Source organism: Chelmon rostratus, chromosome 13, assembly GCF_017976325.1.
Source record: "Chelmon rostratus isolate fCheRos1 chromosome 13, fCheRos1.pri, whole genome shotgun sequence".
Lineage (NCBI taxonomy): Eukaryota > Metazoa > Chordata > Actinopteri > Chaetodontiformes > Chaetodontidae > Chelmon > Chelmon rostratus.
The window spans coordinates 11,867,046-11,887,344 of NC_055670.1; the positions used below are offsets into that span (position 1 = coordinate 11,867,046).

Below are 20,299 nucleotides of genomic sequence, written 5' to 3' on the forward strand. Positions count from 1 at the left end.
AGAGACCTCCACAATCCTTACTTGGACCCCTTTGTGTGGGTCTAAGGTTGCTGCATGTGGGCAATGCAAAGATAAAAGGAGACAATATAAATCTCACCTTATCCCAGCAGCATATTAAATCCTGAATCTTCACCATGCACTCTGTCTTGTCTGCCACAGGAAGCCCCTGATGCAAAGGAGCAACTTCATCCAGCAGAAGAAAATTCTTAGAAGCAGAATGACATTCAGAGTTTCAGTTTTCATGGCTATTAATAAACACACACTGGTTATACAAGTGGCCTCTGTCTGTGGTGTATTTACTTTAATTCTTCTAATGCTGATGAGAGACTCAGAGACCTTCTCTATAGCATAGGGAAAGAAGAGGGTGATGGTGAGTCTGACCGCCCCATAGAGGGAAACAGCCATAAACACTCTGCTGGCAGACAGCTCGTTTCCTGTCAGTACGTAGACGCAGACAGTGATGAAGATGATGATCTTGCTGACCACAAAGAAAGACGCCATGTTCAGGCCACGCAGGTAGGAGCTTTTCATGATCTTGGAGATCTCCATTCTGCACAGTAACGAGACATGTGGTCAGTAAATGCTGTTAAACATACGGTACAAGTCTCATTTTTGGCAGCGAACAGAAGCACTTGTTTATTGTAAGTTTGTTAATCATGAGGATATTACAAAAACAAGTTAAAGCCCCAGTGTGTCAGCTTTAGGGGGATCTAGTGGCAGAAATGGAGTATGATAATCATAATAAGTTTTCATTAATGTAAAATCATCATCAAAATAAAAATGGTTGTATTTTGTTTACTTAGAATGAGTTCTTTATATCTATAAAGAGAGTGGGACCTACTCCACAGAGTCTGCCATGTCGCACCGCCATGTTTCTACAGTAGCCCAGAACGGCCAAACACTGGCTTTAGAGTAGGAGAAATTCTCCTACGTGTTTTTAAGGTTGAGGCCAGGGGTATTCAGCTGGTTGCAATCTGCAACCTCACCACTAGATGCCAGTAAATCCCACACACTGGCCCTTCAACAGATTCCATGACATTTGGTTAATTCGGAAGACAAGCTTTTGGTGCAGCTGCAAGAATTGTTAAAATTATCTTAACAATACATTTTTGAACATTTCTCATTAACTGTTGCTTCTACCTGTATAATAGTATTGACATACTCTTCTATCATACCTGTTCAATTTTATCAGAAATTACAATAAAAAGACATGAGGAGGAATTGATCTACCTTCTGACCTCATCCACCAATGCAGCGAAAGGCTTCTCCCAACCATACATCTTTATAACACGGATTCCTGAGATGACTTCATTCATTGTGCGTATTCTGTCATCTGTTAAAACTGCTGTTTCAGCCCTAAAACAGCAGAGACAAATTGCAGCAATGGTCACAGTGTAACACAGAGCAGGAACCCTCTATACATAGGAACAACTGTTTATGTATTTATATATGATAAATCTGATGAGTGACTACAGACCTTAAAGTAGAGAACAACTGTCCAAACATAGTCTGTACTGGCATCAGGATGAAGACGACAGCCATTCCTGCAAGGCATGATGGTCCAATCGCGTACATCAACAATACTATCACAGCTGCTGCTTGTAGAGGACCAATCCACAAAAAGTGCAAATACAAGGTTACCTGTAAGAAAAAAATGAGGAGGAAAGAATTACTGAGGTGTGCTTGTATTGTTAAATGAGTAAAACACATGCAAAATATTAAAACATGTAAGCATAGATGCTTTGAGGGTTATTACCTCATCAAATTTGTTGACATCATTGGATAGGAGGTTTACAATTTGTCCTGTGGTAGTTTTGGCAAATGCTTTGCTGTTAAGACAAAGAGCCTTTGCAGAACAAAGGTATTAAATCAAGTCCCACAAACCACAGGAACATGACAAGAGGACAGCAATTATACACAGATGTCTCCTAATGACTGACCTTCCGATAGATCATGTGGCACATGGCCACACGAATCTTCATGCCCGCTCGCTGGACATTGTAGAAATAGAGATGGTGAAGGACGGTCAGGCCAAGGGTGGACAGGGAGATGCCTGCAGCATAGCTGTAGGCCTCATAGACTGCAGATGTGTTGGTGGGGTCATAAGTTTCAAAATACTCTATCATCTTCCCAAGTAGCACTGGCTGAATGACTTTGATAACTTCCTGAGAGAAAATGAGATGTGAAGCACATGTGTGGATGTGCTGCATTGAAACAAAAGATAATTCTCTGTAGACAGTTGGTTTCACTGTGAGATTGCACTGTACCTCTATAAAGATATATATCCCAATGAGTAAGTACGATCTCCAATAGCACTGAACAAGGACTTTGGTAAGTTTGGGTGGCCGCAGATCTTTTGCTGCCTGTTGAACCTCTCTATCCCAGTACCTTTGAAAAGAAAGACCCCACATTAGTGCAGCTGCAGTATCTAACTATTGGTTTGAAGTTGTGTTTTGTACTTCTATTTTGGGCACTGATCACCCCTCAACTAGATGGTACAGGACACATCGTTCTGCTGGAGAATCCTGGCATCGGACAGGGGAGGTGCTGATATTTTGAACATGTCACACTGAGCTGTAAACAGCTCCAGTACGCAACAGCGATCATAATTCATTAAGGTCAGAAAAGTATGACCTGCCAATAGCTGACATGCCAATAATGTCAGTAAACTGGGCACCCCAGCTGTCCCTTAATACCCATAATGTCCATGAAAATGATGAAGAGGACTGGGACTGAGGTATATTTAAGTCCAGTACTTACAGTGAAAAGAGAAAAAAGAAAACCAAGCTCTCAACTCAAAGTGGCAGGCATTACTAGAGAGAGTGGGATTAGTGTGAGGGGAGGAGCCCGCTCTCATGTGATTTGAGAAGTGCTGTCTATATATAGGTGGGCTCATGTCCAAGCTCAAAGTCGGCTCTGACACCAAACTCCCTCAAAGGGGGTGGTCTGTCCCCCATTTAGAAGATGCCCAGGCTGAGAGGTGCCAGGCCATGGCAGGGGAATCCATGGTTGGCTACTACACTCATGGATTTTCTCCCAGTGGAAAAGGGGTCTCATTTCAATATGACTGCTGCTTTTTATGAGAATAAAGCTCTGACTGTTGCACATAGTAGTTTTGTGTGCTCCACCTTTGCTGAAGTGGCGGATCGGGTCTTAGAGAATGCCCAAACCGACTATTTACTACTAGCCTTCAGGGGATCTTGAAGTTGCACTTATGTCAAGACTAAGAATGGCCTCTCTGATTTAAACCTCTGTGAGTGTGGACATCTGTGCTAGTCATGGAGTGCCCATGACAAATACCATGCACTACTGTTTTGTTTCGTCAGTCCAGAGGGTATGTTCTGGACACTTCGCAAGAGAAACCAAGGTGCCAACTGATTACTATAGGATGGGGAATTGGTTTAGTTTTCTGTATCTCTGAAAATAATGCCAAGAAGGACATTTTTCAAAAACTGTGAGCATGGAACCCAGGAGCTGTGACCATAAGGTGTCTTTCCCCATAAAACCCAAGAAGTGGCGATGATCGCTGATAAGGAAGGGGGAGGCAATCAAGCTAAACAGGTCTTCAGGGCGTTCAACCCTAGTCAGGAGCAGGTCTGATATGAAAAAGGTTGAATTTCTGTGAAATACATAGCAGATCACTGTGGCATCTCAGACCTCTAGAATCTAAGCCTATCCACAGTATTAGCTACTTTGGGCGATTTGCTGTAAATATCAATGCATAATTCAACGCCTCACCATTGCAGCTCCTCCCCGAGTCTATCCGAAGCATCCTCTGGGAGAACTTTATACATGTCATCCTCCTCCAACTTCCTCTTGTACCCGATTCTGAACAAGGGATTCAGCCAACTAGAGATAAAGCATATGAGAGCATGTTGTTGTTTCCCCAAAACCTTTAAGAAACTGTGAGAAAGCATGAAAATTCCCAACAACGTGGGCAGAAGGCTTTCACCAGATGACAGCAATGCACTGCTACTGTACATCATGGAAGTAGCCCACTTGTAGTCTGTAATTTTCCTATATATGTGTATTATTCTCTCACATACAGCACCTCGTATGCTAAGAAGAGTGCAATTCAAATAAAGTTACTCTTATAGCTTAATTTAAGGAAAAGTTTGCATACTTGTGCTGAATTACTTGTGATGGAGCACTGCTAAGTTTCCCTTCACTACTGAAACAAAAGTAGCCTGTATACTCACCATGCTACTGCAAAATTACTCTGCATGACTCTGTCTGTTGTGATTGAGACTACAGGGGGGAAAAAAGCTTATCCTACAGAGCCTGAGCGCTCGCCTCCATGTGGGAACACTGTGGTGTATGTTTACGCACGGACGGATGCTCGGCAGCCGCCTGCTATCCCATCCAGGGGACAGCCCGTCTTGTGAGGCCACAAAGCGTCACACAGGAGAGCCCTGCATTCAATTAATGTCAAACGCGGCTGTCACTGCGGGGGCCGCCTTTCTTACCAGAAGAAAATCTTGGAGAGAAGATTAGCTGAAGCCGACGGATTATCCTTCGCCTCCTTCCGCAGAGGTTCCATGACCCCAGAAGAGTGAGAGCCACCTGGAGACTTTCTCCGCAGGCAGAGTGATATCGATAAAGACTCAGAGGAGGAAACACTGAGAGGACAGCTGCCGTAAACTCCGATGTCCGTTACTATCACACCTACCGACATCCAGGGTAGGATTACTACGGGAGACGCGCTGCCGGTTTGGATGTCAGGTGAGCGGGGCGCTGCGCAACCCCGCCCACCGCCTGGGGATTGGCTGACTGGAGTCTCCATCACTTCTCAATCACATCAGTTCCATTTCCTACCCAAACAATCTTTATTTACTTATCTAAGAGTGTGTACTATTTATGGGGAAACTGGTGCGTTTGTACTTGAATCACATCGTGTTTATCCCTGTATTATAGCTTTGTATTGTGGCTCGTTGGTCTAGGGGTATGATTCTCGCTTAGGGTGCGAGAGGTCCCGGGTTCAAATCCCGGACGAGCCCTGTATTGTTGTCAGGAACATCAGTGTCTATTGTGACCTAATATAGTCTCAAACTCTTGAGGTCTTACATGATCAGCATATGTGGTATTTCCCACATCATATGTGGAATCCTTCCAGCACTGAGAGTCTGGTAGCCACTGAACTTGAAAGAAAAGCTATTTGTACCTTGTCAGATATATTGTTGTATATTATTACAATATGTTATATATTCTAAGACATAATATTCAGTTGTTTTTACCAATACATCATGTAAGAGCAGCAATTAGCTGTTCACAGTGGAGTTTCATTGTGTTTGCATCATTACTTTTCCCTGTCAGCATAATTTGTTATATTCAAAATGAGTGGGGAAAACAGTCAGTCTAGTCAGATTATTTCTGTCTACTTCCTACAGAACTTGACTCGGTCCAAGAATTTTCTCCAAATGAGACTGAGAATGTATTTTTAAAAAAGACAGAAGAAGGGAACTGGAAAAAACAGACACCTTTTTGAGAAAATGAATAAAATCCATTCAACAGCCTGGGTTGTTTTTTTTTTTCACTTGTTTTCAGACCAAAAAAATAAGGTTGCTAGGATTCAGTTACACAGTCAAAAATGACTGACCACTAACTACGCTCAGATAATTTATGTTGAGTAAAACATTTATCCTGCTGAAATGTAGTGGAGTGAAATTATAAAGTAACAGAGGATGGAAACACCAGAACCTCAGAACGGTACTTAAGAACACTACAAATCACACAGCTGCTGTGGAGCAACCTGTCATTTTTCATTTTATATATATAAATTATATAGCTGATCATATCTGCCCTCAGGTTGCACTACTTGCACTACTTTGGGACAACGTATTGTTTGGATTAATAGAATATGAATTCATACTCTCATTTTTACCTGATTAATTCAATCATTAATTTGACCTATATTCATAAATCAAAATGTATTAGACAGCAAACCCTCTTGATCTGATAAGAGCATCTGTTTCAAACAAGACATTTCATTCATATGAATGAGCCAACAAGGAACTGTTTAAACACATGTAACCTGCTTTAGCCTGCCTGAGTCCTGCTTTGTTTGCAGGACGTTCATCCCTGAAACAAGCTTTTACTTGCGGAGCTGAGAGAGTCATCAAATTCTTACAGGCTATATTTTGTCCTGTGAACAATTAGTCGATAAGGTCCCATTTGACATTTTTTTGATTTTCTGGAGATTGTCCCGTTTAATTCTGAATGAAAGGGCTTCTTCAGCGCCTCACCCAGTTAGTAAACTGTCTCACATACAGAAACATGTTAATATTCAACAGAATTCGAGGCACGGAGGAAAAGGTGACACATCTCTCTATTTTTCAAAGAAAGAGGAGAGTTCTCGACCGACTGGATGGCTTGCCTTATAAAATGATGATTTCCCATAGAACTTGGCTGATGTAGTTCTGATGCAACTATCTCTTTTTAAAGACAAATGTTCCATACTTTTCTTCCTCTGTTTTACATGACAACTCTTCACACTCTCACACTGAGCATAAAAAACAACATACAGGTTCTCATAAGAGCTGGCAATCATTAGTCATTCAGTTGCTAAATACTGTGTGCAGAAATAAATGAACCAGTAACTGGACTTTGGCACATTGCTTCTTGTTTTTGGGATTACTGATTACTCCTTTATTATTTTTTACGTTAATATAATACTTGACCTTATTTTTAGACCAAAACGTGGAACATTTAAAATACCGTTTGCCAAAATTTAATGACTAACTGCCAGCCCATGCTTCCTTTACTATTTCACTTTCAGACACCTATGTCCTTCCCTCGCCACTGATGCAGGCAAGATGTCCTGTCTGTAAATCATCTCAATGAAACACATGTCCACAGTGTAATTTGCCTGCCTGGAGCGATTTTTATTTCTCATTTTCTTGAATCAGCTAAAAGGTTTTATACATATCTTAAAGCTCCAAATGTCCAGCTTGCAGATTCTGGCTTTTCTCAGCGGCCTGGCTGGGCTTTGTGCCACTATTGGTGCCACGGTGTCCAATGAATGGAAGGCCACCAGCCGGGCATCCTCAGTCATCACAGCAACCTGGGTGCTCCAGGGTCTGTGGAACAACTGCGCTGGAAATGCTATTGGCGCGCTACACTGCAGACCACATCATACTATCCTGAAGCTGGAAGGTAAGCTAAGAGGCACTCACAGCGACCGCAGAGAGTATCTGTATGTTCTCACTCTGCTGCATGATGCATTTGTCTCTGTTACCAGCTGTCACACATCTAGTGTGTGAATCAGCCTATGTACTACCGCATGGCAAGACATTGCATGCATCCTGTGGCGGTGCTTTATGAAATGCTCCACAGAAACAATTGCAACACCTTAGTTTCATAAGCATGCATATGCTGCCAAAATTGTTTCAAAAACTCAAAGTTAGCAAAATCAATTCAGTGCATGTTTTGTGCATATGACTTCAAGTGCAGATGATACTCAAATACTCAAACTAGGCACCACTGTTGCAATTTGTTTCATACAACCCCAATTCTAAACAAGCTGGGACGCTGTGTCAGACATAAATAAAACAGAATGTGATAATTTACTCATGCTTTTTGACATATACTCAATCGTAAAAGAAACTTCAATGTTTTGGGGTTTTTTTGTTCTGAATTTGATGCAGCAACATGTGTCAAACAAGTTGAGACAGGAGCAACAAAAGACTGGGAAAGTTGTGGAATGCTCCAAAAACACCCGTTTGGATCATTCCACAGGTAAACAGGTGAAAGCTGAGCACAGTTTGTTTGCTCATCTTTGCATTCTGGTTTTGTTTAAGTTTTACACGGCATCCAAACTATTTTGGAATTGGGGCTGTGTGTTACGTAGTATTTGAATATGCTATTGAAAGCTACTGGGACGTAATATATTCCATCCTTTGAGCTGCTGGAACTGTAAATTTCTCTTTGGAGATGAATAAAGTATCTGTCTATCTATCTATTAAGAAGGAGGTCATTTTCAAGTGAGATTTTTTATAAATGTCTACTTCAGGTTAAGTGTCTACAATAGAGGACAGTCTGACAGCATCTTTTCAGTTTGTCAGTGAAAGAATCAGATCATCTTTGTTTTAAAAATGACTCAGAGTGAGTCTCAGATTGTGTCGCATATGTCATTTCTTTAAAATAAAAACTCTTGTTCAAGTTCTACCTGACAAAAATGACTTGTTCTCTTGACAAATTTTGTTTAAGATTTATGGCAAAACTGAAATGGTCACTTCAGGCTGAGAAAATGAGTAGAGAATAATTTCCATTTGCAGATTATGGCTCACGTGTAACTGTGGCAAATGTGTAATCCTTCACTGGAAATGTCAAACTGAGACTGTCTGAGTCACAGAAGCTCGTGCAGAGGCCAAGTAGGGAGGAGGTAAATAAAGACGAGCTGTCGGCAGTAATGGGTCAGTAAGGGAGAAAGTGATTGTCAGACTTCATTCACTTCAAATAATGACATTTTATCAACCTTTATCGCCCATATTTCATGTACTTTTACATTATTTACTTAATATTGAAGGGATTTTGCTCTTCTTGCCTATAATGAGATATTACTGTATATACACGTTTTTGTCTAGTGTTACTGCCTTTATCTTTCGGCTGACTGTATTCAGTCGTTCATCATTATGTGGCTAGTTGTCTAGAATTAGACTTTGTCGGGCATTCTGACTCATTATTACTCGTTACCTTGATTACTCTTCTGTTGATCTTTTCCATTTGCTCAACATTATTTCAACTCACCACAGTGTTTCAAACAGAATGGGAAGATAAAATAGAGTTCCTGTCATTTCTCTATCAATTCAGAAGCAGGTTGTAAAGTAAACACTCTGTGATTCTCAGCTCCATCTGACAGTGGCAGCAGTGTGCTGGCTGAAGCAGTGTGTGCAGTGCAGCCACCAGATGGGGCTCTGATTCATATGATAAAAGTTTAATGGATTCCTTGTTTGGGTGTGATTTCCATCTTTGATGCCCAAATTAATCAACACACTTCTCTGCAATGTAAAGGAGTGCTACGTTGTTGTTGTTTTCAGGCTGAATGACATGCTGTTAATGAGCTCTAAATCCTGCTATAGGTCTATAAGGAACTTGAAGCACTCTTGTTATGTAATAATCACACTGTAGGTGGCAGTGCAAGGTGACTGGCAGAAGGTAGATTCACTGGACTGTATCCTGTCTCAAATCTTTATCTGGCAGCTTTCTGGATTGACAAATAAATTCAAAGATTAATGATTTGAATTGAAACATATAGAGAGAGTGGAAAAATAATATGACCACGTATAAAATAAATGCAACTTTTAATGCACTTTTGGTGTGCATTTGTTGTTGAGGCTGACAGAAAGGTGCTGGTTCACGTCTCACATGTTCCGCTTTGGAGGAAGTAATCTGTGTTGTGGATGGACAAAATAAATGGAACACCTTATAATTTACCACTGGCTCACACTGTAAATACTGTATGATGCACTGCTAGTTTAACCTATGACAGGGTAGGAATGGTTAAACCACGAACAACATTAACTTTTAACAGGTTAAAGCATCAATAATTTAACACACTTCAGGTTGAAAACTATGTGTTTGATAATGCATTTACCCATTTACCTAACTTTTTTTTTCCTTTCACGGTGGTATGGTGTTAATCAAACCAGTTACATGTTGTACTACATGCCCATCATTGTGTATTTATGCACACTCAAGCACAGCAACCGATTCATTGGACACGCCCACAGTTGCTTTAATTTTAAACGTCATTACTGATGTCATCACAGTCTCTGCATCCAGGACTTTCTGTCCCCGTCATCTTTGTGACAGTCACGGAGTCACAGTGACGTGTACTGGGTGAGGGGTGGAAGACGCTATAACAGACCACTGGCCACTTGTTCACGTTTAGGGCCAAACTCCTCCCTGAAGAATATAACAGTCCACAAAACATTAACTATCAATAACAGCCTATCCATTGAACTTTCTACATACGGAGCCTGGCTGCATTTTCAACAAGCCTCACTATCCGGGGAACCGTTAATCAATTTTAGGTCTCACCGGCTTAATTGGCCTTCACACAGCGGTGCGGAGGAGTCGTCCCAGCGGTATGAGCAGCATGTTTCAGGAGATCTTGGCCTTTGTTTTCGCCACCTCGGGGTGGGTGCTGGTGTCCTCCACCTTGCCGACGGACTACTGGAAGGTGTCTTCACTTGATGGGACAGTTATCACCACAGCTACCTACTGGTCCAATCTGTGGAAGAGCTGTGTCACTGATTCAACTGGAGTCAGCAACTGCAAAGACTTTGCCTCGATGCTGGCTCTGGATGGTCAGCTCTTATTTCAGTTCTAATTGGATGGTTAGATTTTCTGCTTTTGGCTGGGCATGTTTCTTGGCCCTTTTAATGCTTTCAATTGATCATGTTGAATTTATTTTCTGTTTTCTGTTCGTCTTTCAGTTAAGGAGCACATGTTAATCCCTAAAAGGGCTATTGTAATTGTTCTTCTCGCCTGTTTTTCCATGTTTAGACTAGCACACATTCATCCTCAGTTTCCAGGTGCCTTGTAAGTGTTTGATCTCCGCTCCTTCTCTGTTTAACTTTCGCTAGAAAATTCAAGTTGAAGCTCACTGCTACTCAGGACTAATAGATATCCTAAAGCCTAATGCAAAGTCCTCAAGGAACAACTCATTTACCTCCAAATATGTCAATGTTTAGCCTTCGTTCTCAGAGCTTGAAAGCTATAAAAGCAATTTACTGGTAACCTCAGGCAGTTTCTCCCATGGCTGACTAGTTTCAGGGGTTAACTTCCAAGGTAATATTTGCCACAAAATCACATCTGAATGGGCAGTTTCATACCAAGACAGTCACCACAGTACCTCAAAGCGCCTGAAAACAATTACGCTTCCTTGTGACAAATTGTATTTCTTGCTTTATGTGTAAATTGGCCACAAGGTCAATGACTCATTGACCTTGTGGTGTGCAGGTTTCAAGAGTGCAGCGAATGCCAACACCACAGAATGCAGCTACGCAAAGCAAAACTCTTTGACTGCATCTAAGCTAACATCTATTTAATATCCGCAGGCTACATCCAAGCATGCAGAGGGTTGATGATCGCTGCCATCTGTCTGGGTTTTTTTGGATCTACATTTGCTCTTGTTGGAATGAAATGCACCAAAATTGGGGGAAGTGACAAAAACAAAGCCAGGATTGCCTGCCTTGCTGGTGTAAATTTCATCCTTAGTGGTAAGTACAGTAGAGCTGTCTCATATCTGTGTAATTATGTGTGTGATCTAATGACATCCTGTTCTTCTTGTTCTTCTCAGGCCTCTGCTCGCTCTCAGGTTGTTCCCTCTATGCACACCAGATAACATCAGAGTTTTTCGACCCAACGTTTATGGCACAGAAGTAAGAAGCATGCGACTGCAGAGCCAGACTGTTTTAATGTGACTCAGTCTATTACAACCCAGATTCCAATAAACAATGACACACTGTAAAACATAAATAAAACAGAATGAGACCATTTGCTAATCATTTTTGACATTTACCTAATTCAACACTACAAAGACAATATATTTAATGTTTACCTCATCAGCTTCATTTGATTTTTGTAAATATGTGTGTATTCTGAAATCGATGCAGCGACACGTTTTAAACAAGTTGGGACAGAGGCAACAACAGACTGGGGAAAGTTGTGGAATGATCTAAAAACACCTGTTTGGATCATTCCACAGGTAAACTGGCTGATTGGTAACAGGTGATAGTATCGTGATTGGGTATGAAAGGAGCATCTTGGAAAGTCTCAGTTGCTCACAAGCGAGGATGGAGCGAGGTTCACCACTTTGTGAACACATGATTGGATAAAGGATGTTAATATGGGCTCAGGAACACTTAGTGTAACCTCTGGCGGTAAACACAGTTGGTCTGGTTAAATTTTGATTTTATTTGCATTTTACACAGCGTCCCAACTTTTTTGGAATGGGATTCTAAGAAACATGAATATTAAGTGTTGGTCTCTGTCTGCAGGTATGAACTGGGAGCTGCTCTCTTTATCGGCTGGGGAGGCTCTATCCTCTGTATCCTCGGAGGCGGCATGCTCTGCTTCTCCATCACTGGTTCTTTTACCAAAAGGTTTGTATGAGTGATGCAAACTATGTTCACATTATACAGAAGTTGTTGTTAATAACCAACTGCATGAATAATTTTTCTTGAGTCACATACTGTAGGTGTTTGATTTGTGAAGATTAATCTGCGCTCTGTCTCTTTTCAGCCACAGTCAGGCAAAGTATATCTACAAAGGTGCTGCCTCACCTTCTCATGTCTCCTCCTACCCGAGAGGGCAGGCAAAGTCTGTAAACCAGAGGCCGCCTCCAGACTACAGCAGCTCCACCAGGATGCAGCACTTTGATAAGAATGCATATGTGTGAGGGATGTGAATATAAAATACTGAGTCGAAGCCACCGATGAGTCTTAAAAAGATATACTGTATTCTAGCATATATGGAATGGAATTATGTTTAAAGTGTGTCTGTGTTTCTTCCAGGGGAATGAATTTAAAGTTGTATGATACAGTTTACCCTCTGATCTTGGGGGATTTGTTTTTTCTCTATTTGACAGTTACACATATTACCTTGCATTGAATGTCAGGATTATGTATTTATTGTAATTAAACAGTAAAATCCAAAACATGAGGTCAGAAAAGGTGAATGTAATTTTTGTGTCATTTTCATTTTCTTTTCTCGTTAAATGTTAGCTTGTAATATTCTGAGACGTTTTCTTTGTTGGTTGTACCTTTAACTGTAAGCAACCTGCACATGTTGTTAATCTGTAAAGACAATATTTAAAGCTGTGTCAAACACAGGTTGTCTTGTCTTCCATGACATAATCATTAACTGTGATTTTGTAATAAGCAAACTTCCAGAGAGTCAAAAAAAAAAAGTGGGCTGCATCTCGTCATTGTCTCTGTAAGTAGTGAAATGTGTGGCTCTATTTTTAGCAGAGTAAAGGACTACAATTAAAACGGGCACAAATAAGTAAAAGTGGGTTTCAGCAGACTATTTTGTGTTTTGCTTGTTTTGTCAGTAGATTATGTCGTATCTTCACTGGTGCTTCCTCCTAACATCCTGTTAGTGCCGCAGAACAAAGAATCAAACATGTTAAGGTGGTTACAAGCCTTTAGTGTAAATACAAATAAGGTGCTGTTGCAAAAGTGGATGCAAAAGGGATGTAAACCTGAAACGGTAGCTAGAGGTGCTGTGAATTATCAAGTGGGTGGCACACTCTGGAAAGCTTACAGTAAACATCTGACACAACTGTGCAGAGCACTCATCAACACTAACAGCACAGCGTGGACACCCTGCCGCTGACTAGACATTTAGTGAGTTTTGTGCCTCCAACGGAGAGGACGCTACCTGGTTCAATTTAGCGATTTCAGAATGAGGAAGCGTCTGATCCAAGTATTTGGCTTTGTGGTCACATCACTGGGATGGCTGTTTGTGCTGTGCACCATGGCCATGGACTATTGGAGGATCACTCAACTCGGAGGACAAGGAGGCTCGTTTATCATCAAAGTGGCCTGGTACTGGTCCAACCTGTGGAAGGACTGTTTCACCGACTCCACAGCGGTCACCAACTGCAGAGACTTCCCTGTGCTCTGGAGCGTCACCCGTAAGTGCTCCACATGTTGTACACGCCTCGGCAATGATGCCTCTGATATCCTCTCTGTTAGTCTTCCACCCTGAAGGAATGTAGAAAGGTGCAGTCCTGCAGCTCAACAGGAAGAGTTAAGTGTTCACAGTCACACTGAGTGCTTGAAGTGAGACTACGTGTCTTCTGAAAGAAGAAAGAACATAACCTTTGTCTTAGAAATGAAAAGTTGATTTCAGAAGCAATAAAATGGTCCCTTGTTAATTTAAGTACACTCAGCAAAGCTGAGACACTTATCAGAGGCACTGTGAAGACACCATGTAGTTTAGTTGGACGTACTTTTCATGCACAAGTGTTCATATTATTGTGTCTACTCTCTGGCTTTCCTCTAAAGAGATTTAATTTCATGCTGATGTTTGCGTCTAGAAGTCCTAGAAACTGAACTTTCTCTGTTGAATAATTCCTCCCTTCTTTTCTTGCCTGAACTCCTTGTTCCTGTTTCTCGCAGCTTTCGTCCAGGGAGTGCGAGGGTTACTGATGTGCGGGTTAGCTCTTGGGTTCTTTGGTGTAGTGCTTTGCTTTGTTGGTATGGAGTGCACTTATATTGGTGGAGCGGATAAAACCAAGGACAAGCTGCTCCTTGCCGGAGCAGTGTTTCACTTTGCTGGAGGTGAGTGGAGAACATACACGTGTTTGTCTCTGTAAAAGTGTTTTGCCCTCATTATTTCTCGGTATCAACGAAACCTCTACACACAGGCGTGTCCGATATTTCTGGCTACTGCTTATACATCAACAGGATCGCCAGAACAACCTTTGCTGCCAGCGTAGGGCCAGGAGTCTTACGGTACACTTTGTCACACCAGTCTATGCCTCATCGTGTAAACTGTAGATATACTCACCTTTAATTCCACAGTAAAATATTAAAAATCGGACGTATTTGCTATTTATCATGACTTCTGATGTTTGAACTAATTCCAGGTATGACCTCGGACCTCCAATATTCCTCGGATTGGTGGGGTGTTTTTGCATCCTTTTAGGGGCTGTGTTTTACGCTGTGACAGTCTATCGAGTAATCTGCTCTGAAAGGTATCAAAATTCACCCATCTTCACCATCTTTCCAGTGTCTGCTGAGTTCATACTAACTTATTCATTTTCAAAACTTACAGCAAAGTAGTATACGCCTATGGAGGAGGCACATACATGGCCCCTCGCTCCAGAGGAAGAACCCTGTACACCGGATACTACAGACCCTCCAGGCAGTACGGATCTTACATGGGCTCAGGACGCACCGGCAGTTCCAAGATCTCAAACATCTCTCAGACAACGCCGACAAAATACTCAGAAAGAGACGCTTTTGTGTAGAAGCCCGAAGCTGAAACACAACAAATCACATCCGATAGCTCTAAATCAGATTAACTAACAATCAGCACGCATCTCAGATTGTAGCTAGGATGAAGAGCCCCTCAGCTTCCTCTTCAGTGCAGCATATGTATAATTGTATTTTTTTTTTGTTGGTATCTTCTGTATAAAATACACTGTCTTGTGTTTACTTGTTGTTGGCTAACTTTGTTGTTATTTAACCTAAGCACGTACTCCAATCGTGGACTGTACAGACAGATTATGACTACGGTTAATGTCACAGCACACTCCATGGATTGATGCATGCATAATAAAATGAAATTTGTACCTATGAAGTCTCTCCGGTTATTTTCTTCAGTGAATATTGTGCATTCCAACAAGGGCTGAATCAAGGCCAACTGGATTTGGTAAGTACGGTTGGAAGAAACGCCAAGGTTTTTGACCCCTGTGGGGTCCTTGTCCAGGTCATTAATACTACTCAGGCCATTAGTGCTCCTGGCTGTGTAACAGAAAGTCATTCGAGCTGTTGTCACCACCTGAGACCAAGTGTAAACAGGAAGACATCTATGAATAGTTGTGACAGTAAGCCTCCTGGAAAAGGTTGAAAGAACAGCATCATAGGTGGGGGATGAGACACCTCCTCCTCTGTTTCTCTGTTTTTACATAAATAGCCTCCCTCGCTCCTCTTTCAACCCACCTGGCCTGCTTATCCAAAATATGTACATTGCTGTGCCCCCTATCTTTCAGGTGGAGGTAAACTGCTGAGTCTTGAACTGAGGAGATGGCCCTCCTGTGCTGAGCCACGCGTTTGTTTAATGGTTGTTCAGTCTCCCCGATATACAACTGTGTGCATTCATCACCGCATTGGACTGCATACACTGGACTGCTTTTCTTGGGTTTGAGTATGCGGTCTAGCAGGTGGTAACAGTTTCTGTCTTAGTGCACCGCTGGGTGTTTTTGTTGAAAATCCTCTCAGATAGTCAGATAGTTTCTCAGATAGTCCAGGCGTGTATGGAACAACGACGTCGTTGCATTTGTCCCTCTTCACCACCCACAGTGCTGGTGCTCTTCCTGAATCTTGTGCTGTTTTCACAAAGGTCCAGTCAGGGTATCCCTCAGATGTCTGTGTGCCTTCTCTTGGGCTTGGGCTCTTGTTGGTGCACTATCAGCACTTATGCTCCAGTGGGTGGAAAACATAGCTTTACAAGCACGTATATCGTAGTGGCTTTTAAGCACAAGGAAAAATGGAACTGATTGTACTATCACTGTATTATTTTTAGAATTAATTATAAGCAACATAAGCATAGCTCAGACTGTTGTATAGAAAAAAAAGCACTTCTGTGCTTGTATGACTGAATTTGAAATTCGGTGAGTATCAACAATCTTCCTCCTCATCTGGCATGCTAGTTTGCATTCGCGTAATGAAGAAGGAGAAATAGCAGAATTAACAATCTCTCTCCAGAATGACTCACCCCACCTTCAAAGGACCAGTGTGTAGAATTTAGGGGCAAACTATTAGCAGAAATTGAATACAATAATAATTATGTTGTCATTCAGGAATCATAAAAGAAAAGAAAAGAAAGATAAGGGGCACTTGTTCAAGGACAGAAACATACAGATATTGGATAGGAGGGACAAAATCCTCCACCTACAATGCTGTCCTTTCATCCCCTCCCAGGAGAGTGATAACGTAGTCACAGCTGGCCTCATGTAACAACTCCACAAGTGTTGTTTACACTTGGCCTCAGGTGACTCCAGCGACTCTGATGACATGACGGCATCGCACAGCCAAGAGAACTAATGACCCCAGCAGCATCAATGACCTTGAAAACAACCCCACAGTGGTTAAACCCTTTGGAATCTCCACCAGTCAATTAGAACTGATGAAGCTCATTAAATGACGTGAAACATTTTCAAATAGTACAACCAAGTCCGGCTGGCCTTGATTCAACCCTCTTCCAACCATGACCTTGATGACTGAGGATCTTCACAGAAAACATTGAATTTGAAAACATTGCCACAGCCCCTGTGATTTTGCACCAGTATAACCTGAGTTCCAACCTTTTACACACATATGAGTGTATTATCAGACCAACAACAAATACATGACCAACGTGACCCTCACAAAACAGTGGAAGCATGATTCAAAGTTCAAAAAAAAAAAAAAAAGTGCTGATATTAACAAACCCCTTTCGGTCTCTTGCGCATGTGTGTATGTTTACGTGTGTGTTCATGATTGCATGCAGCACTTGAGGAGGGAGGGTCAGGTAGGGAGTGCCAGGCAGTCTGTGTCTGGGTTCAGGGTAATCATGAGCTACAGGACTGTGGTGATGGTACATGGAGATCGGCTGCTTTATGGTCTGCGGCTCTGGATGGATCCTGGTCTGATCCACCATGCCCACCAGTGATCTGGACTTGGTCTGAGGTAGACAGCATATTCTTGAGTCTTAAAATGTTTGTCAGCACAAGGCATGGTAATAATCAAAAATGAGACTCTTATAATGTGTGATTAACATTGTTTTGCTGTTCTTGGACAGGGGACACTCACATGAGCCGTGCTCTTATCATCATCTCCATTATCCTGTCCTTCTTTGGATCGGTTCTGGTCTTAGTGGAAATGATGTACACTAAGACTGGGAGATGTCTGGGAGGATTCTTAGTCATCCTGGTCATGGCTATCCAAGGTGATGTGTTATATGGTTGCTTTCTCCCATTATTGAAACTACAAATCTAAGAAATGTACGATTTTTAAGTGATAGATAAAATATACAACAAATTCAACCCTTATTTCATGCATCAACTTAATTAATCAATGCAACAATTTATCCAATGATTTTATGAAGTAAAATTACTGTACATTTATGCATCATTGTTGTTTTTATTGCCAGGTTGGTGTCACTTGTTGTTGGAGACTTTGTTAACAGTGTCTTTGCAGGGTGGGAAGTGCACCACTCGAGGTAAAATGCAGCTAATGTATCATTGATTTTTTTTTTTCCCAGCATTTCCATTGTTTACCCAGCAGCACCGACAAAGAAATGACCATTCATAATTTCGATCTAAACCTCAAAGCTCGAGAAGATTCTTCGACTCCCGGCTCCCTGATGCCTGTATACGTATTCCAACACTATTATAGACCATTGACCACTTGTTGATGTTTGGGGCCAAACTCCGCCCTGCAGAATATAACAGTCCGCAGCACATGAACGATCAATCACAACCTATCCATTGACCTCACTAATGCAGAGCAACAAGAGTCGCCTCTGCAGTATGATACGCATGTGTGTGGAGATCTTGGCCTTTATTTTCACAACCTCAGGGTGGGTGCTCGTGTCTTCCACATTACCGACGGACTACTGGAAGGTGGCTTCACTTGATGGAACGATCATTCTCGCTTCATCCGCCTACTCGGCCAATCTGTGGAAGATATGCATCACTGATTCAACTGGAGTCTCTGACTGCAAAGACTTTCCCTCGATGCTGGCATTGGATGGTCAGCTCTTTTTCCCCCTCTAATTGGATTATTGTGCTTTCTGCCTTTGACTGTTAACAGTCAGTCATATTGAAATTATCTGTTTCCTTTTCGTCTTTCAGCTAAGGTGTGCATGTTTTGTAATAATTAAAACTCACTGCTACGATTTATCCTAAAGCCTAATGGAAAGTCCTCAAGGAACAACTCATTTACCTCTAAATATGTCAATGTTTAGCCTTCATTTTCAGAGCTTGAAAGCTATAAAAGAGATTTACTGGTAACCTCAGGCGGATTCTCCCATGGCTGACTAGTTTCAGACAATAACTTGTAGCATAATATTTGCCTCAAAATATTAATCACACTACCACAAAGTGCCTGAAAACTATTTGATTTACTTGGGGCAAATTCTATTTCTTGCTTTATGTGGAAATTGGTGATAAAGTCAATAGCAGACGTCAGAGTGCAGCGAATGCCAACGCCACAGAATGCAGCTACGCAAAGCAAAACTCTTTGACTGCATCTAAGCTAACATCTATTTAATATTCGCAGGCTACATCCAAGCATGCAGAGGGTTGATGATCGCTGCCATCTGTCTGGGTTTTTTTGGCTCTACATTTGCTCTTGTTGGAATGAAATGCACCAAAATTGGGGGAAGTGACAAAAACAAAGCCAGGATTGCCTGCCTTGCTGGTGTAAATTTCATCCTTAGTGGTAAGTACAGTAGAGCTGTCTCATATCTGTGTAATTATGTGTGTGATCTAATGACATCCTGTTCTTCTTGTTCTTCTCAGGCCTCTGCTCGCTCTCAGGTTGTTCCCTCTATGCACACCAGATAACATCAGAGTTTTTCGACCCAACGTTTGTGGCACTGAAGTAAGAAGCATGCGACTGCAGAGCCAGACTGTTTTAATGTGAAATTAAGTATTGGTCTGTCTCTGTCTGTAGGTATGACTTTGGTGTTGCTCTCTTTGTCGGCTGGGGAGGTTCTTTCCTTTGTATCCTCGGAGGCGGCATGCTCTGCTTCTCCATCACTGGTTCTTTTACCAAAGGGTTTGTATGAGTGACGCAAACCATGTTCACATACAGATGACACATGCTGTACATAACCTACTGTATGAATCATTTTTGTTTACACTGTAGGTGTTTGATTTTAGAAGATTAATCTGCGCTCTGTCTCTTTTCAGCCACAGCCAGGTAAAGTATATCTACAAAGGTGCTGCCTCACCTTCTCATGTCTCCTCCTACCCGAGAGGGCAGGCAAAGTCTGTAAACCAGAGGCCGCCTCCAGACTACAGCAGCTCCACCAGGATGCAGCACTCTGATAAGAATGCATATGTGTGAGCAGCAGAATTTTCTGATATTGATTTGCAACTCACTAAAAATTAAGTTTAAAAGATTTGCATGTTTCTTCCAGGAGTATGAAACTGAAGGTGTAAGCTAAAGTTTACTCGTGATCTTGGGGAATTCATATTTTCTATACGTTTTCTATTTTTTGATGCCAGTGTGCAGTGATTTGTAAGACATTTTCTTTGTTGGTTGTATCTTTAACTGTAAGTAACCTGCACATGTTGTTCATCTGTAAAGGCAGCATTTAAAACTATCATGAAATAACCGTTAACTGTGATCTTGTAACATGCGAAATTCAAGAAGGTCAAAAAAGGCATCTTGTCATTGTCTCTATAAGTGGTGAAAGATGTGTGGCTCTGTTTTTAGCAGAGTTAAGATCTACAAATAAACAAAAGTGAGTTTCATCTGAAGTTTTTGGTTGTGCATGCTTTGTGAGCAGATTATGCTCCTCAGTGAGCGCAGCAGGTCTGAGGAGGACAGCAGTTTCAGTGGCAGTCAGCAAT

The 20,299-nt window shown here is 41.7% G+C and overlaps 4 protein-coding genes and 1 non-coding gene across 6 annotated transcripts in view; 4 read left to right on the top strand and 1 right to left on the bottom strand.

Annotated features, from left to right (window-relative positions):
* The window catches only part of LOC121615892 (ATP-binding cassette sub-family C member 4-like), a 35,788-nt gene extending 31,248 nt beyond the window's left edge, over nucleotides 1–4,540 (bottom strand). Inside the window, exons 1-9 of the mRNA XM_041950390.1 lie at nucleotides 4,467–4,540; nucleotides 3,739–3,849; nucleotides 2,268–2,388; nucleotides 1,941–2,165; nucleotides 1,757–1,846; nucleotides 1,478–1,641; nucleotides 1,231–1,356; nucleotides 301–550; nucleotides 98–205 (exon numbers count right to left, since the gene is read on the bottom strand). Coding sequence (XP_041806324.1) covers nucleotides 98–205; nucleotides 301–550; nucleotides 1,231–1,356; nucleotides 1,478–1,641; nucleotides 1,757–1,846; nucleotides 1,941–2,165; nucleotides 2,268–2,388; nucleotides 3,739–3,849; nucleotides 4,467–4,540 — 1,269 coding nt within the window. The remainder of the gene's footprint in view (nucleotides 1–97; nucleotides 206–300; nucleotides 551–1,230; nucleotides 1,357–1,477; nucleotides 1,642–1,756; nucleotides 1,847–1,940; nucleotides 2,166–2,267; nucleotides 2,389–3,738; nucleotides 3,850–4,466) is intronic.
* Nucleotides 4,541–4,925: 385 nt separating this feature from the next.
* On the top strand, nucleotides 4,926–4,997 carry trnap-agg. The gene has a single exon. It is a non-coding gene; the product is annotated as a tRNA-Pro (tRNA).
* A 5,090-nt stretch (nucleotides 4,998–10,087) lies between these two features.
* On the top strand, nucleotides 10,088–12,403 carry LOC121615793 (claudin-10-like). The gene is made up of 5 exons (XM_041950229.1): nucleotides 10,088–10,307; nucleotides 11,061–11,222; nucleotides 11,303–11,384; nucleotides 12,003–12,107; nucleotides 12,247–12,403. Exons 1-5 carry the CDS (start codon nucleotides 10,088–10,090, stop codon nucleotides 12,401–12,403), a joined length of 726 nt encoding a protein of 241 aa, XP_041806163.1.
* A 907-nt stretch (nucleotides 12,404–13,310) lies between these two features.
* On the top strand, nucleotides 13,311–15,311 carry LOC121615789 (claudin-10). Its single transcript, XM_041950224.1, has 5 exons — nucleotides 13,311–13,642; nucleotides 14,130–14,291; nucleotides 14,378–14,465; nucleotides 14,600–14,707; nucleotides 14,788–15,311. Exons 1-5 carry the CDS (start codon nucleotides 13,411–13,413, stop codon nucleotides 14,981–14,983), a joined length of 786 nt encoding a protein of 261 aa, XP_041806158.1. The 5' UTR covers nucleotides 13,311–13,410; the 3' UTR covers nucleotides 14,984–15,311.
* Nucleotides 15,312–17,253: 1,942 nt separating this feature from the next.
* On the top strand, nucleotides 17,254–20,200 carry LOC121615790 (claudin-10-like). 2 transcript variants are annotated; one of them, XM_041950225.1, is made up of 7 exons: nucleotides 17,254–17,405; nucleotides 17,518–17,664; nucleotides 17,980–18,470; nucleotides 18,999–19,160; nucleotides 19,241–19,322; nucleotides 19,395–19,499; nucleotides 19,634–20,200. In XM_041950225.1, the coding sequence occupies exons 3-7, from the start codon at nucleotides 18,218–18,220 to the stop codon at nucleotides 19,788–19,790; spliced, it is 759 nt and encodes a 252-aa protein (XP_041806159.1). In that variant the 5' UTR covers nucleotides 17,254–17,405; nucleotides 17,518–17,664; nucleotides 17,980–18,217; the 3' UTR covers nucleotides 19,791–20,200. The 2 variants fall into 2 exon arrangements, with proteins under 2 accessions (XP_041806159.1, XP_041806160.1); XM_041950226.1 differs by lacking the exon at nucleotides 17,980–18,470.
* The last annotated feature ends 99 nt before the right edge of the window (nucleotides 20,201–20,299 follow it).